The following is a 14,691-nucleotide window of genomic DNA, read 5'->3' on the forward strand; positions in this document are numbered from 1 at the left end:
ATGACAGGAAAATCTGTCTGTCTTGCCTAGCTGTTGCTACGGTATATCAAATTGAAAATTCTAGCAAGCCCAAATACATGATGGTATAACCTTGAATTTCTATTAACCTTATTCCTATGTAACCTTTTATTTTTGCCTTATTGTAGGAGTCGAAATATTTGTGCTTGAAGTTTCATGTGTCAAGTGTAAAAAAATTATCCGCACTCAGTATAATATTATTATTTTATTCCTTCCTTTTATCTCTTTTTTTTCATTAGAATTGTGTTAATGTTATATCAAAGTATACTTATAAGATATATAAACACGATATTTTGTCAGGAGAATAGGGGGACTCTATCATCGTGATACTATACTACATTATTACATAAAATCTCCTTGCAGATTAAAAATGACTGTAATAAATTAGTTTTAAACACGTTTTTTAAAGTAGACTGCTACCCCATCTCTTCTACATCTTGTTTCTATTCTCATTAATTAGACTCTTCATTTTTTCATTAATGAAAGTTAATTTATAGGTGTACAATATACATATATTCAGACACTACCAACTTACCTATGTTATAATAATTAGTGTTGGAATGGTTCCACAAAAAATCCCGATGTCCATTCCGATGCGATTCTAGTAAAAATTAGGGATGTCCATTTTTTAATATTAAAACTAGTTGTTAAAGAATACTATTTTGCTATAAGGTGCGTCCACAGGATTATATTTAATGGGGGCTTGGTTTTTTGACTTTTTTTTTTTTAAACCCAAAAATTAAAAAAATTTCCTTCACAAAAAAGAGTTAAAATCCACAGCTGTGTTCACCAAAAAATTTCAAAAATCCACGATTCCAAAAAAACAATCCCGATGCAATTCTACTAAAAATTATCGATGCCAATTCTTTAACACTTTCAATCATAGTAAAAAAATACATTTGGTGCTTGGTTTTTTTAATTTTTTTGGAAAAAAAGTCCAAATATTCAATTTTTTTGTAAAATAATTTGAAAAATTATATTCTTTTTTGAAAAAAAATGAAAAACTTTATTGCAAATATTATATTTTTTGGAAAAAAAAATTAAAAAATCTAATTTGATATTTTTATGTTTCTTTCAAAAATCTAAAAAACTATTTATGAAAAATTACATTTTTGGAAAAAAAATTTCAAAATCCCTAATTGGTATAAAAAAAATTCTAATGTCTAATAATTTAAAAAATATTCAAATAATACATTTTTCTGAGAAAAATATAAAAAATACATAGTTATTCACGGAAAGATAAATTTAATTAAATTTCAACTATTAATTATGTGTTTTTTTTCATAACTTAGAAAAATAGTTAAATACCAGTAATAAATAATAATAAAAAAGAATGGGAAATCAAATGAAACATTATTTTCCCGATTCCGATTCTACAAAAATAACTGATTTTCCGATTCTGGATTCTGATTCATCGTCCCATCACTAATATATACCATATAGGTATTTACTGTCTCTCTAAATGAAATACATTATATCTTTGTACTGTTGTTTTTTTCTTGCAATTATGCTAAAAGTTTTGTCGTTCGTATTTGTATATTTATTTTATAAGCACTTTGTGTAATAATCTCCTATTTCATAGTACTCATAATTAAAAAGACTTTAAAAAACGAAAGCAACATCAACGTGATACTTAACCAGTAGTAAAACGACAATTTACTTAATTGATAGCATATATTTAGGAAAGGGTTATATGCATGCTCACGGCTATTATGTGCAATAGACGTGTAAAGTATTTATACATACATATAGTTGTAAAAAATATGAGACTTGACGAGCACGAAACTATTTCTAGTTGGCAATTTGAAAAGTGTTTTTTTTTTTTTTTTACTTTCTAAGTCTGTTATCATTGCTTAACTCTTGAGGAGAAACAGTTTAAGTTTTTTACAGGGGAGTCTGCAGGATTATATATATATTTATTTTGAAGGGGGAGGGAGGGGCTTGGTTTTTGAATTTTTTTTATAAAAATCTGAAAATTAAAATTTTTTTTTTTTTTTTTAAAAAGTTGAAAATTTTTATTTCAAATATTAAATTTTAATATTATTCACAAAAAATTAAATATTTTGCAAAAAAAATCCAAAATACGTACAAAAAAGGTTTTAATTATCAGATTTTTATAAAAAAAAATAATTCAAAAACCATTTTTATATACATATATGCTATTAAATACCACTTCATATCAGTATTTGATTATTACTGAAACGGTAAAATCTACCAAAGTACGAAATTTCCGCATAAAAATATTTCCTCTAGGGAACAATACGATGTTGATTTTTTTTTTTTTTATCATCAGGAAAATTACAAGTACAATAGGATTTTTTTCCCTTCAAAATTGGGTTTTTTAAATTTTTATTATTATTTACTTTATTGAACAGAGTCCCCAACATATCTACTTTTCAAGGCAGTTGTTGAGTAAATTAGAAATCTAATCGTCACGTTGCTCGAAGTTCATTTTTTTCGTGAAACACAATATGTAAAATTATCAAAAAAATTATTGATGGTTCTACATATTTAAGTCTAATTCAGTTTAATAACACTTTTCCATCGTACATTAACATACTTAAACATCAATAATATGTAATCAGGAATTATTATACGCGTTTATAGATTTACATACATATATGCAAGGCTGTCTTGTGAGATTAAACAAGTAAGATGTAAATATATTTTATATGTATATAATTTAATATTGCATAAAATATTCTTTATGAAAATATTTTATGGAAAAAGTTTTCTCGTATAGTAAGTTTTTTAAGTATTTATTAATTGAATTGAAATAAATTTAATCTGATGATCGTTACATAGATATATGTGTAATAATAAAATAAATCGTTGAATATCCATTTAATGGTATTATTATTATTATTATTTAATGCCTTGATTAGCTTAAAAATGTTTTATGCCTTTTGGAAGGGAAAGGGGGGGGGGATTAAGACAAGAGAAGGGTGGAGGGGGCTACATTCTTTTCTCACTTCCACTTTTTCTTTGATCCTATGCCTTAAAGCAACATCATTATATACATATTATTTGACATCTTTTTACGCAATATAAATATATATTTAATTTATTTTATTATATCTTTTCTGTCATAGGGCAAAAATTTTATTTCATATTTTATATTTATATATTACAAACTTATTACAAAGACGCGTGTTAGTTATTCAATTAATTTTCTCATATCAGTATGTAGCGATGAAAATCCGTTGTATTTTTTAGCTGGCCCGTTTTTTTGGAATTGGTAGTGTAAAGAATGAATTTTCTTTCCATTAGCAGTTGTAATTATTATTTAATTCCTGAGTAGCGAACATCCCTTCATAAATAGATTTTAATATATTCAAAACCTGATTGAACAAAAAAAAAGTATATACTGTGGCAGATTTAAGCCGAAGGCACTTATCCTAGGCCCTACTTTAACGTAAAAATAGATCCCTGAACATTGTACAATTGTGAAAATATATTGGCACAATCATGGGGACGGCTATTTTTCACCATTTGGAGTGATGTTGGGGGGCCCCCAACATATCCTCATTATTTGATTTTATGAGGAGGATTGTATTTAAAAAAAATATGCAGAGTCTAATTTAAATAGTTTTGTGTAGCCTCTAACAACTACAATATTTATTCCTTTAGATTAAAATTGTGTTTTTTTGATTGTTTTGTTAGGCCCAAAAATTATCAACACCACAATATAATTACTTATTTAAATAGGTTTATTTTTGAACTACATAATATGAGTCTAAAAAACTCACTTAAGACCGAAACATAGCCGAGTCTTAACGCTCATGTCCGTAGAAAAGAGGACGATTAGTCCAACCTTTGCTAAGTACTTTGCTATCATGATGACTATAGCAGTGAGGAAAATAAAATCAGACGATGAATCGTTTGTCTTGTTTTATCTCTCCTCCACCTTCCCCTATATCGGTACTCCCGCCAAAAAATCCATATCGATCCGCCTTTAATACTAACACTCACAGATGATTAAAATGATGCAAACATCATTTTATTATTCTTTTTTATTATTTATGGAATTTCTAACGATAGATAGATAATATTGAGAATGCAGTAATTGGTTTTATGGCTTCTTCAAATGCCAGAGTGTGTTTGGTTTGAAATATCGAATTTAAAAAAAAACACATTTTATGATTATATAAATATATATTACTTATGAATATTGTATATATATGGAAAAATAAATATACATTTATTTATTAAAGCATAAATAAACAGGAAGAGGCCAATAGTGATGTGCTCGTTGTAGTCAAAGAGATTATTTAACATCTTTATATATAATATTTTGTATAATATACTATGTATACTTGTATAAAGTATATATTACACACTTATAATATGGGGAATGCATGACTGGATTATATCCTCATTATTTGATTTTATGAGGAGGATTGTATTTTAAAAAAATATGCAGAGTCTAATTTAAATAGTGTTGTGTAGCCTCTAACAACTACACTATTTATTCCTTAAGATTAAAATTGTGTTTTTTTATTGTTTTTACTTCGAAAAACATTATTGCCCAAATGTTATGTTTTTGTGGTCTACAGAGAGCAACATTTTATATACTTGATAGCTACAAAAATATACAACAATATTTGTTTCAAGCAACACATTTTAAATTATTTTTTTAAGATACTTTTTTTTTACTCATACGCTGAGTGGATTTTCGAATTATAAAAACACAAATCGATGTCATATTTGATTCTGTCAGCATGATTTTGATTATAGAGCCTCTCATCAAATGTATGTTTTGAGTTTTGTAGAACAATTCCTAAGTGATTGTCTAATCAATCACAATTTCAACTCAAGTTCTTCTAATCTATGAGAAGACAAAATAGATATGCTCAAGGGTATGGGGGGGGGGGGCTTTTGGATTTTTTTGAAGAAAAATTAAATTTTTTGGGAAAAAATTTCAAATATTAAATATTCTAGTAAAAAGCAAACATTCCTTAATTTTTGGGTGAAACTACAGCCCCTCCAGCCTGCCCTCGGCAGAAGCCTCTGATACTATACTTTGGTTTTGCGACGAATTTACACGATTTCTCTCTTACTACAAAATAGTAACTCATTAATACTATTAAAACAAATAAAAATTCGCCACAATTATCTATCTGAAAGTATTTTATATATTCATAAATGTGCAGCGGACATGTATGGCTGTTTCATGTTATCTCTATTTATTTTCTAATTTATCGACTCAAGTCGAAACATCACTAAATATAACTAACAAAAAATAAGTCAGAAACTTTAACAAACAGTATACACAATACATTGGAGGGAGCCTCACTCACTTTTGGGAAATGGTGAAGAATAACTTATCACTCTTAGCTTTTCCCTTGTTTTTATCCATCATTTTCTTTTTCGCAATATATCCAACTCCTTCTTCTAAATTAAAAGTTTTAATGCTTTTGTTGTTTTAGAAAGAATTTTTTTCTCTAGTATTTCACGAGCTTATATTCTAATCTTCAATATGTTTTTATTTATTTGTATATAATATAAAACAAACTTTAATATATTTATATATTATATACCATATAGTTAGTATGTGAGAATTTTGTTGTTTGTTTTTTTGCATATAAATCGATTAAATGAGAATAAAAAGTTATGTAGCAACTGTTTCATGTATGTATATAACATATAATTATTTATTATAGAATATCGTTTTATCGTTGGAGGAAAGAGATGCAAAGGAGCTTGTGTTGGTTCTTCACGGCTACTATAAGCTCATTACACATCGCAGTTTAGATGTGATTGTGGATGAAGAGGAGGACGAAGAGGAATCATCTTTGAGTACGGAAAAGAATTGGACTGGACTAAACAATATACCTTCTGTTGAGGAAGAATCTCCTCCCTATTGTAATAAGCATCAGGTTAGAACGAATCAAGGTTGGAATTATCCCAAGAGCAACATGGGGGATACAAAATACGCAGTGGTTGACTTTGGAGCACATCCACCTTATCATCCTCCTCCAGATAGTTTCCGCATTAATCAAATGAATCATAATTCATCAGATTCAGGCTCGGATGGAGATGCAAGCATGGCCTCCAATAACACATCTGGCGAACAAAATAATATCATGGATAGAAATAGTAACAATATAACGTAAGTTATTCATATTTTCTTGTCTCCTATTATGAGCAGGGCCGGTTTTACCGTGAGCAAGGCTTAGGGCAAGGATAAATGTACGAAGCCATTTTCTTTCCTCTATAAATTGGAACTTTATTAAATTTTTTGGGTTTAAAACATATCTAATGGGGTTGAGTCTTGTTTACTTCAATTTAATTTGTAAACAAAGCGGCAGAGAGTGGCTCCGTCTTGCGGCAAAATAATACAATTCCTTGAATGATAATATTATTTCATAGAAAATATAGGTATCAATGTGACTAAAAGGGAGGGCACTGTGATAATTTATCTGAGCATTCGTCTTTTTTTTAAAACAACTAGTTTAAACAAAAAACTACATACTGCAACGCCACCTTCCAGAAAAAATATATACTTTTGAGTTTGCTCTGACTTATTATATTTCAAATGATTTTCTATAAAATGAAAATATTTCTAACTGTTTTAGAAAAAAAAAAAAATCAAAAATTATTATTTAAATATTACATTTTTGGAAAGAAAAACAATCAAAAATTCACAGCTATTTAGAAAAAACTAAACATTTTGAAAAATCAACAGATATTCACAAAAATTTAATTTTTTAGAAAAAAAGTTCAAAAACTAATTTTCAAATTTACAATTTTTGAAAAAGATTTCAAAAATTTAATTTTTTGCAATTTTTTTTCAAAAATTAATAGCTAGTCACAGAATTTAAATTTTTGGAAAAAATTTGGAAAATTAAATTTTGAATATTAAAATTTCTATACAAAAGCAAAAATTCCTAATTTCTTTGGGGGATACAGCCCCTGCAGTCTCCCTTTTAACCCCAATGCGCCCACTCAAACCGGCCCTGATTATGAGTTATCTATGACTTAAAATATGTTCATTAAAGATCCATTCTAATTGTTCGATAGTTTTTGCCCCAGAATTTGAGAAAGGTAAACAACTATTGGTAGATCCAGGAAATCTTCACATAGGATTGATTCACTTTAATAATACATGCAAACATATTCATAGTGTAATAATTATCCTAGCTTGTATTTACTTAATTTGTATAGCAATAATTATGTATTAATTATATCTAGATCATTCTAACATATTCAAGTCCTGAATGAGTTATGTGATAGCATTTCTTCTTATCTTTACAGACGCTTTGAGAATTTCAATAATGCTATTTCCTCTTCCTCACCAAAGCATTTGAACACTTTTATTCAAAACAATATCAATAACAATAGTAATCATATCAGTAACACGAACTTGATTCGACCCAATGGCATACTCAAGAAACCCTCTCGGACACTTTCCCCTCAAAACACTAATCTCCAAAAACCCTATGCCCTCTCCTCATCCCCCAACATGAACTTTTCCAACACTCACCGCAATAATTTGCTCTACAATAATATTAACAACATTAACGTGAACAAAACTACTTCTGAAAAGAGAACTAACGAGGTAAGTACTTTTTTTAACACTTAGTACTTAGTTTATGTAATTAATTCATTAAATCAATAATATAATCTATATAGACCCTCGAGAGATTGACAGAGATGAAAGAGCTAGTTGCGGATGCTGAAGAATATCTGACCGACACAACTGACTCTCGAAACAACGACTCTGAGCTCTCTCCCACAAACTATGGCAAATTGAAACATAGTGATTCACTTATTCTTTTAGCGCAAAATGTAGGTTCATTTTACATTTTCGTCATGATATATTCACACTCTGATTTCATTTCCATTTTTAGATTGGTGACGGAAAAGGAGGTTACTACGTCCCCTCAAACAACAGCGCTAACGAAGCAGTCAACAAAAGTATACTCTTATCATCCAACAAGTCTCCCCTCAAGGATGTCCTTCTTATGAGTTGTAAGGACTCTGATTCTGAAGCATCTACCCCTACTCCAAGTCCAGCGCGATTTTCAACAACCTCCGCCGGAACTGTACCTCCTGCCCCTCCTCCACCGCCCAGTAGTGCTTCCCGGTTAAAACCCAGTGATTCGAGCTTTGGACTCCATAGTCCTGATAATTTTCCTCTTGGATTCGATCCCAAAGAAGAGAACGGAGTGAGGGTGAGAATAGATAACTTCTTAATACCTATTGTTCTTCTTCCCTCTCTAAGTGTACTTTATGTGCATTTATACTCGCCAGGGCGTCCGTAGGGGCTCCAGCCCCCCCCCCATTACGGAATTTCCCCTTCTTATTATAAATTTATAAATTTTTTCCTTTTAGTAATAACTTTTTTTCGTCATTCGACCAAATTATGCAATAGAGCAAATAAATTAATTTATATGAATAGTTATGGATATCTTATATTTTTTCCCAAAAAATATAAGATATTTAAAAAAATTTTTCTGAAATTTTGTTCCGAAAAGTTTATTTTGAAATTTTTTTCAAAAAAATGTAGTTGTCTGAAAACAGCTATAAATCTTTTTAAAAAAATCCAAAAAATTTAATATTTGAAATTTAATTTCAACACACAGTAAAAAGTTTGAGAAACACTGATGTATAAATAAATAGAGCTAGATAATGGGTACAAGGGGAAAATTGATCAATTAATCATCGAGGGGGATAAGTACATTTTTTCTTATTTAAACATAATTAATGTATATGTTTGTATCCACAAAGAGAGTAAACACAAATAGGCACATACATTCCTGTTTACTTCTTTTATTTAGATACCATACAAATATAAGCAAAAACCAAACAATAACGCACTGTAGGAGCATGATTGTATACATATATTGAATACATAGTATTCACCAAAAATTAAATGTTTTAGAAAAAATTTAAAAAAAATTAATTTCAAATCTTGATTTTTTTGGAAAACAATTAGAAAAATTTAATTTCAAATATTGAATTTTTTGAAAAAAAATTCAAAATTGAAATAAAAAAATTTAGAGCTATTTACACAAAATTCAAATATTAAATTTTTTGCTCTATTGCATAATTTGGTGGAATGACGAAATTTTATAATTAATTTTTATAATTAAACGTAAAAATTTATAATAAGAAGGGGAAATTCCTTAATTGGGGGGGGGGGCTACTGCCCTACCCCTGCGGACACCTTTGTATATGTATAGATTAACAAAGTTTTATTTGAGGACGATGTTAACGCATAATTTCAAGTTAGTTGTTGCCTGGAGAATTTTTGTTTTTTGCCCTTTGTCAGGTTTTCAAATATATATATTTAATAGCCGTAATACCTGGCATTGTCCAAAGTTATTAGGCGTCGACGAACATACAAACTTTGCTTAAATTATATGGAAGATAACTCCCCAACAAATCCTTAACGTTACTCACCTCATTTCATAAGCACACGTAGTTGTGTTGGTTCTTATTTAGGATATTCAAAAACCATAGTTAAAATTTAATTTTGGGAAAAAAAATTCAAATATTTCGAAAAAAAATTCAAAAATCCACACTTATTCACAACGAAACTAAATTTTTGGAAAAAAATAATTACATAAATTAAATTTCAAATATTACATTTTTTGAAAAAAAAAATTCAAAAATCCATTGTCTGACAAAAAATTGAATTTTTTGGAAAATAAATTCAAATATTAAATTTTTTGCTACAAGCCCCTGATATACAGCTAAAAGTGACATATAGAATATGTTAATTATTTAAAAAATCATAAGGATGTGTGGGATGTCCTCTTTAAAAGATTAAGCCATAATGTAGAAAGATTTTGAAATCATTTTGGAAAATAATTATGTTATTATGTATTCCTTTCGCTTTTAGGATTTACTCAAGAAATTAAAGACAAACAGCAAAGAAGATTTTGCTTCTGGAAATCTCGTTCTTGATCCTGATTTGATTGATTTGACCATGATACCACCGCCTATGACCCCAGATGAGGTAGGTATCTCTCTTTCTATAGAATAATATATATTATTGTATATATAATTCTCATATTTCATTAGGATGGAGTGTACAGAGTATTTCCTGGAACGACGAATCCTGTGAGCACTCCACCCACACCTTTCGCTGACAGACAGACTTTAGAAGCGGAACTCAAAGCTCTTGAAAGAGAGTCGCCCTGTGGGATGATATCCTCGTCTAATCATTTAGAAGTTGGATCGAGGAATCTTTGTGGGGAATGGAAATCGGCCTATAAACAAGGAGATCGAAGGACGAATCCTGGAGGTAATAAAACTTAATATTCCCATCGTCAAGGTAACGTTTTCATTGTTTTTTTATACTCTCTCTTACAGATAGCCTCAATAATATTCAGCGATCATCGAATTATCTCCCAGGAAATAAGGACTTTGACAATTTCATTGCCAATGTGACCATCCCTCCTCCACCTTCTGGATCTAATGCAAAGGACACTACTGACATTGCATCCTATATCATTCCTCCTCCTCCTTCATCTCCTATGAAGTCTAGATCATCATCCTCAACCCTACCTGGAACACAGGAAATTGCACCCAAAATAGCAAACCTACAAAAACGTCTGGCTCATCTCACTAGCCCTGAAAGATCTCACCCACCACCTCTCCCGCCACCATCCATTACTACTACTACAGAACTAAAAATGAATCTAAGTCATAGTCCTCAGAGCACGCCCCATTATGAGTCTGGTTTACCCAAAGCAGGCCATGTTTTGAGTCAAGCAGAGTTCTTCAATAAAAATGGTGTAGTAGCAGAAATGAATGGACACTCCAATACGCCGCCTCCTCCACCACCTCCCAGATCCGCCGTTATTCCTCCTAAAAAATCTCAAGGTATGGCTTTGATTAATACAACTTAAAATATTATACAAACCGATAGTATATATTACACCTTCACCTCAATTACTAAATTGTAATAATTGGTATATTTTTCTATTAATCATTTTAAAGCTGCATAAAGGGCCTTCGTTTGTCAAAGGTTGGTATTTGAGTAATTATGTAAGAAAATATAAAAAAAATACAAGCATAATTTATTCAATTACAATAGTTACATTAATTGAAAAATAATCGAAACAATATATCATTGAATTTAAATCAAAACTGCATTTATTTATTATATCTATTTCCTAGGTCTCATTTCATCTCCTTTCAAATTGTCGTCTACACCCAGCACTGATTCTATGTCCTCTTCTTCTTCGTCTTCATCTCCTACTACCATAGTCAAAAAAATTGAAAAGTGTAGGAGCATTGAACATGAGGATGATGAGCCTCCTCCCTCATTACCTCCAAGAGGCACATCCATGAGTCCTCCGCCTCTTTCTCCTTCAAAGCCTCCTCTTCGCTTCAGCCCTAAGCCTGCACTACCAGCAAGATCAAGCAGGCCCGGAAGAACTATACCTTCCGACCTCAAACCCCCAACACTTCCTGCAAAAACTCTTTCAAGTGCAGATAGATTGAATGGCCGAAAACTGCCCACACCCCTCCATCCACCTCCCCTACCTTCCAAAGAAGAAGAATTTGTATGCAATACAAGTGTGGATGAAGAAGACATTTGGAACACCCGAGCTACCCGTTCCCTTGTTTTCAAAAAAGCAGAAAAAGTTGTGTCCGACGTGGTGGATCATATCAAAGAGTCTGAGGAGCTGTGCGATCTGACTCATCATTCATCTGGGAGTGAGGAAGATTATCGCAGTGCCAAGGAGCGTTTAACAAATGAGTCACGACAATTTGTGACAGCCTCCAAGCTCTTTGTCAAATCTGCAACAGAGAGTGAGGGTCAACTGATGGACTGTCTCAATCACTGCATACAAATGATTGATCGCATTGGCTCCGTCACAAGAGAAGTCGTTCTCTCTTCCCCTTATCCTAATAGTGGCACACGTGATCTCATATCCAAGGTGCGAGATGTAGCAGAGACATATCTCGCGACGGTTGAAGCAGCAGCCGGCTCCACTAGTGCCTCAGGAGAAATTCACGATCCAAACATGAACATTTTAATGAAGAGAGCCACGTCCTTAGCGAGTGTACTCACTACTCTTATGCGATCACTAAGGGTTTTTAATTAGACCATCCCAGTTCCCATATCCATTTGACCTATTGATACAATTAATACATTTATGATACAAAATATACCGTACTAAAAATTCAAATGATGCATATTTAATGGAGCAACAAGTGAGGAAGAGAGGCGGGGATTAAAAAGCAAGTACATACTTTGGGTATGATGATGATTTTGATGTGAGCACACGCAAGCGCAGAAATATGAAAATAAGTTTTATTATATTATGTCAAATGATGAAAATTATTATATACCTATTCATGATAATATTATCCATTATGATCCCTCACTTCAACCAATCTGTACATAGCTTTGAAGTATGATAACAATTTTATTTGAAAGAACTTAGTGTTTTAAAACTACGTAATACATATTCCATACCTTTACACCATCTCTATACTGTTCACACATTTTACTACATATATCTTTGTTCTGTTTTTCAAGTATTTATCTAATTATTATAATTAATATGATGGCTATTATTACTATTATCATTTGCATTACTCTGATGATGCCCTTTATCGTTTAATTTAGTGAAATATAAATACGTGATGTGAGTTGTTTTATCAAAATGTTATATTTGTTTTCTTTCATTCCATATTATCTCTAGTCCAATTAATTTGCTACAAAAGTCCACCGTTTGCCATGTGAAGCTATATGTATTAAGCCTCGTGATGGTTAAAAAAAAAAAAAGTAGCCAAGATATTAGCATTAAGTATAAATCAAGTTAGGATGCCAGGGGCGTCTGCAGGGGTGGGCTGGAGGAGATGTAGCCCTCCCCCTCAAATTAAAGAATTTTCGCTTTTTACTTGAAGGATGAAAAAATTTTAACCGAAAATAGGAGTAAAATTTTGTTTACAAAAAATTTAGCATTTGAAATTGACTTTTTAAATATTTTTCCCAAAAAATGTAATTTAAATTTAAAATGTTCTGAAGAGGTCAATTGAGGCGAATCTAATGAAGGCCATGTCGAAGCTAATAATTTGATAATCATGACAATGAAACGGTCGAACATATGGGCATTATTTTCTATGTCCAGGGCCAGGCTCAACTCCTCTCGTCTGCCGCCTAAGCCAAATGCATGGAGCGCTGTACCAAGATCTTGAGGGAGTTGAATATTGGCAAAATGTATTCTCTAAGATTTTTCTGAAGAAAAAAATTTCACTGTCGACTGCCACAGCAACAGGAGGAACAACATTTGGATGGCCAAGAACAGGGTCAATTCCTTCCTGAAACAGAAGAGTTATTATTTTTTTTTAAACATAGTAGGCTTATTAGGTTGTCATATGAAGAGTAAGTACCGTTCTGGGATTGACAGACAAGTATTTGCATAATACTAGGCAAGATCAGCGATTTCCACTTCGTTATGGTCCAGGATGTGTCAGATGAAGAGGTGGTTGGCTGTGGAGCAACAACCCACTGAGAGGATTCGGGCAGGCAGTCAGAGGTAGGGTCGTTGAAGAGGACGAGGAAAACTTTAAAGCTCAGTACAGTTGGATCAATCTGAAATTGCAACGATGGTCTTCGTCTCTTCATAAACCTTCTTTCTTGTCCAAAGAGAACGAAACAGACTGCTTTATGTAGTTACATAAATAACTCGAATTCTTGAAGTTGTTTTGTTTATCTAGGTCTGTGAATTCATACCTCCAATCTATCAAGACAAGTATGAGAACCATAAAAAGTGACTTATAGGCTCTTTCAACGAATTTTTAAGTGTATTTTTCTAGTATGATACTATTACATTTGAATATGTATGTACGTTTGTAATAAATAATAATGGTCCAGTGTGACACATCTTCATCTCAACCATTTTGTATCATAACAAAGTGGAAATCGCTGCTCTTGTCTAGTATTTTGCAAATGTTTGTCCGTCAATCCAAGAGTCATATCCAATATGAATAATCCATCATGTCTAATGATATTAGAATTGATAACGGAGAATTATGTGATTAGCACTTCTTCGATTGGAACCGCTGTCGCGTTTGTTTATTTTTCTTTTATCGTAATATATATAATATTGGTGATAGTTATTATATCAGTTTAAAAGAATCTTGCCATTTTTTCCACTGCCATTTTTTCCTTGACCATTTTTGCCGGTGCCATTTTTTCCCTTGAGCTTTTTTTCCTCACACCATCAAGATATATGGTACACCTGAATTAAGCCCCTTGTTAACATCAGCTGCCTGTTTTATGATTTTGGAGAGAGAAAATGAGTTACTAATATATAGCAGAGAACCTTCTACATTTAAAATAGCCATAGTGGCCGGAAAATATTATAATTATATTTAAGTTAATAAATATTTATATTATTATGCATTTTTAAATCAATTTACATCAACGATAGGCGAGAATTCTTCTTTTAGGAGAAGATGTTACCATGCTACGACTTATTAAATAAGGAAGAAAAAGAAGAAAGAGCAACCGTATCAACTATTTTTCTTTTTCTAATCGGTATAATTAGCTTTTTCTTTACATATATCCCTTCTTTACTTATTAGGTCTAGATGGAGGAAGGATTTTTTTTTTTTTTTTTTTCAAAAGCAAGAAGAAAATGTTGTTTAGAGATTCACAAACGTGGTTTTGCATTTGATGAAAATGTGTTTGAATTACATC

At 31.2% G+C, this 14,691-nt stretch overlaps 1 protein-coding gene and 1 long non-coding RNA gene across 24 annotated transcripts in view; one reads left to right on the plus strand and one right to left on the minus strand.

The window, feature by feature from the left end:
- Positions 1–12,651, plus strand: part of LOC121118926 (uncharacterized) — a 363,098-nt gene extending 350,447 nt beyond the window's left edge. For 20 of the 23 annotated variants that reach the window (XM_071888266.1, XM_071888269.1, XM_071888267.1 and 17 more), the window contains 8 exons: positions 5,682–6,130; positions 7,276–7,579; positions 7,654–7,809; positions 7,872–8,195; positions 9,869–9,985; positions 10,051–10,273; positions 10,342–10,854; positions 11,152–12,651. In XM_071888266.1, coding sequence (XP_071744367.1) covers positions 5,682–6,130; positions 7,276–7,579; positions 7,654–7,809; positions 7,872–8,195; positions 9,869–9,985; positions 10,051–10,273; positions 10,342–10,854; positions 11,152–12,086 — 3,021 coding nt within the window. In that variant the 3' untranslated portion in view covers positions 12,087–12,651. Of the gene's footprint in view, positions 1–5,681; positions 6,131–7,275; positions 7,580–7,653; positions 7,810–7,871; positions 8,196–9,868; positions 9,986–10,050; positions 10,274–10,341; positions 10,855–10,971; positions 11,000–11,151 lie in introns of all 23 variants that reach the window. The other 3 variants (XM_071888276.1, XM_071888277.1, XM_071888278.1) reach the window with 1 other exon arrangement.
- Positions 12,634–14,063, minus strand: LOC139905340 (uncharacterized). The gene is made up of 2 exons (XR_011780002.1): positions 13,381–14,063; positions 12,634–13,308 (listed from the first exon to the last, which is right to left on the minus strand). It is a non-coding gene; the product is annotated as an uncharacterized lncRNA (long non-coding RNA).
- Between the last annotated feature and the right edge of the window lie 628 nt (positions 14,064–14,691).

Source organism: Lepeophtheirus salmonis, chromosome 5, assembly GCF_016086655.4.
Source record: "Lepeophtheirus salmonis chromosome 5, UVic_Lsal_1.4, whole genome shotgun sequence".
Lineage (NCBI taxonomy): Eukaryota > Metazoa > Arthropoda > Copepoda > Siphonostomatoida > Caligidae > Lepeophtheirus > Lepeophtheirus salmonis.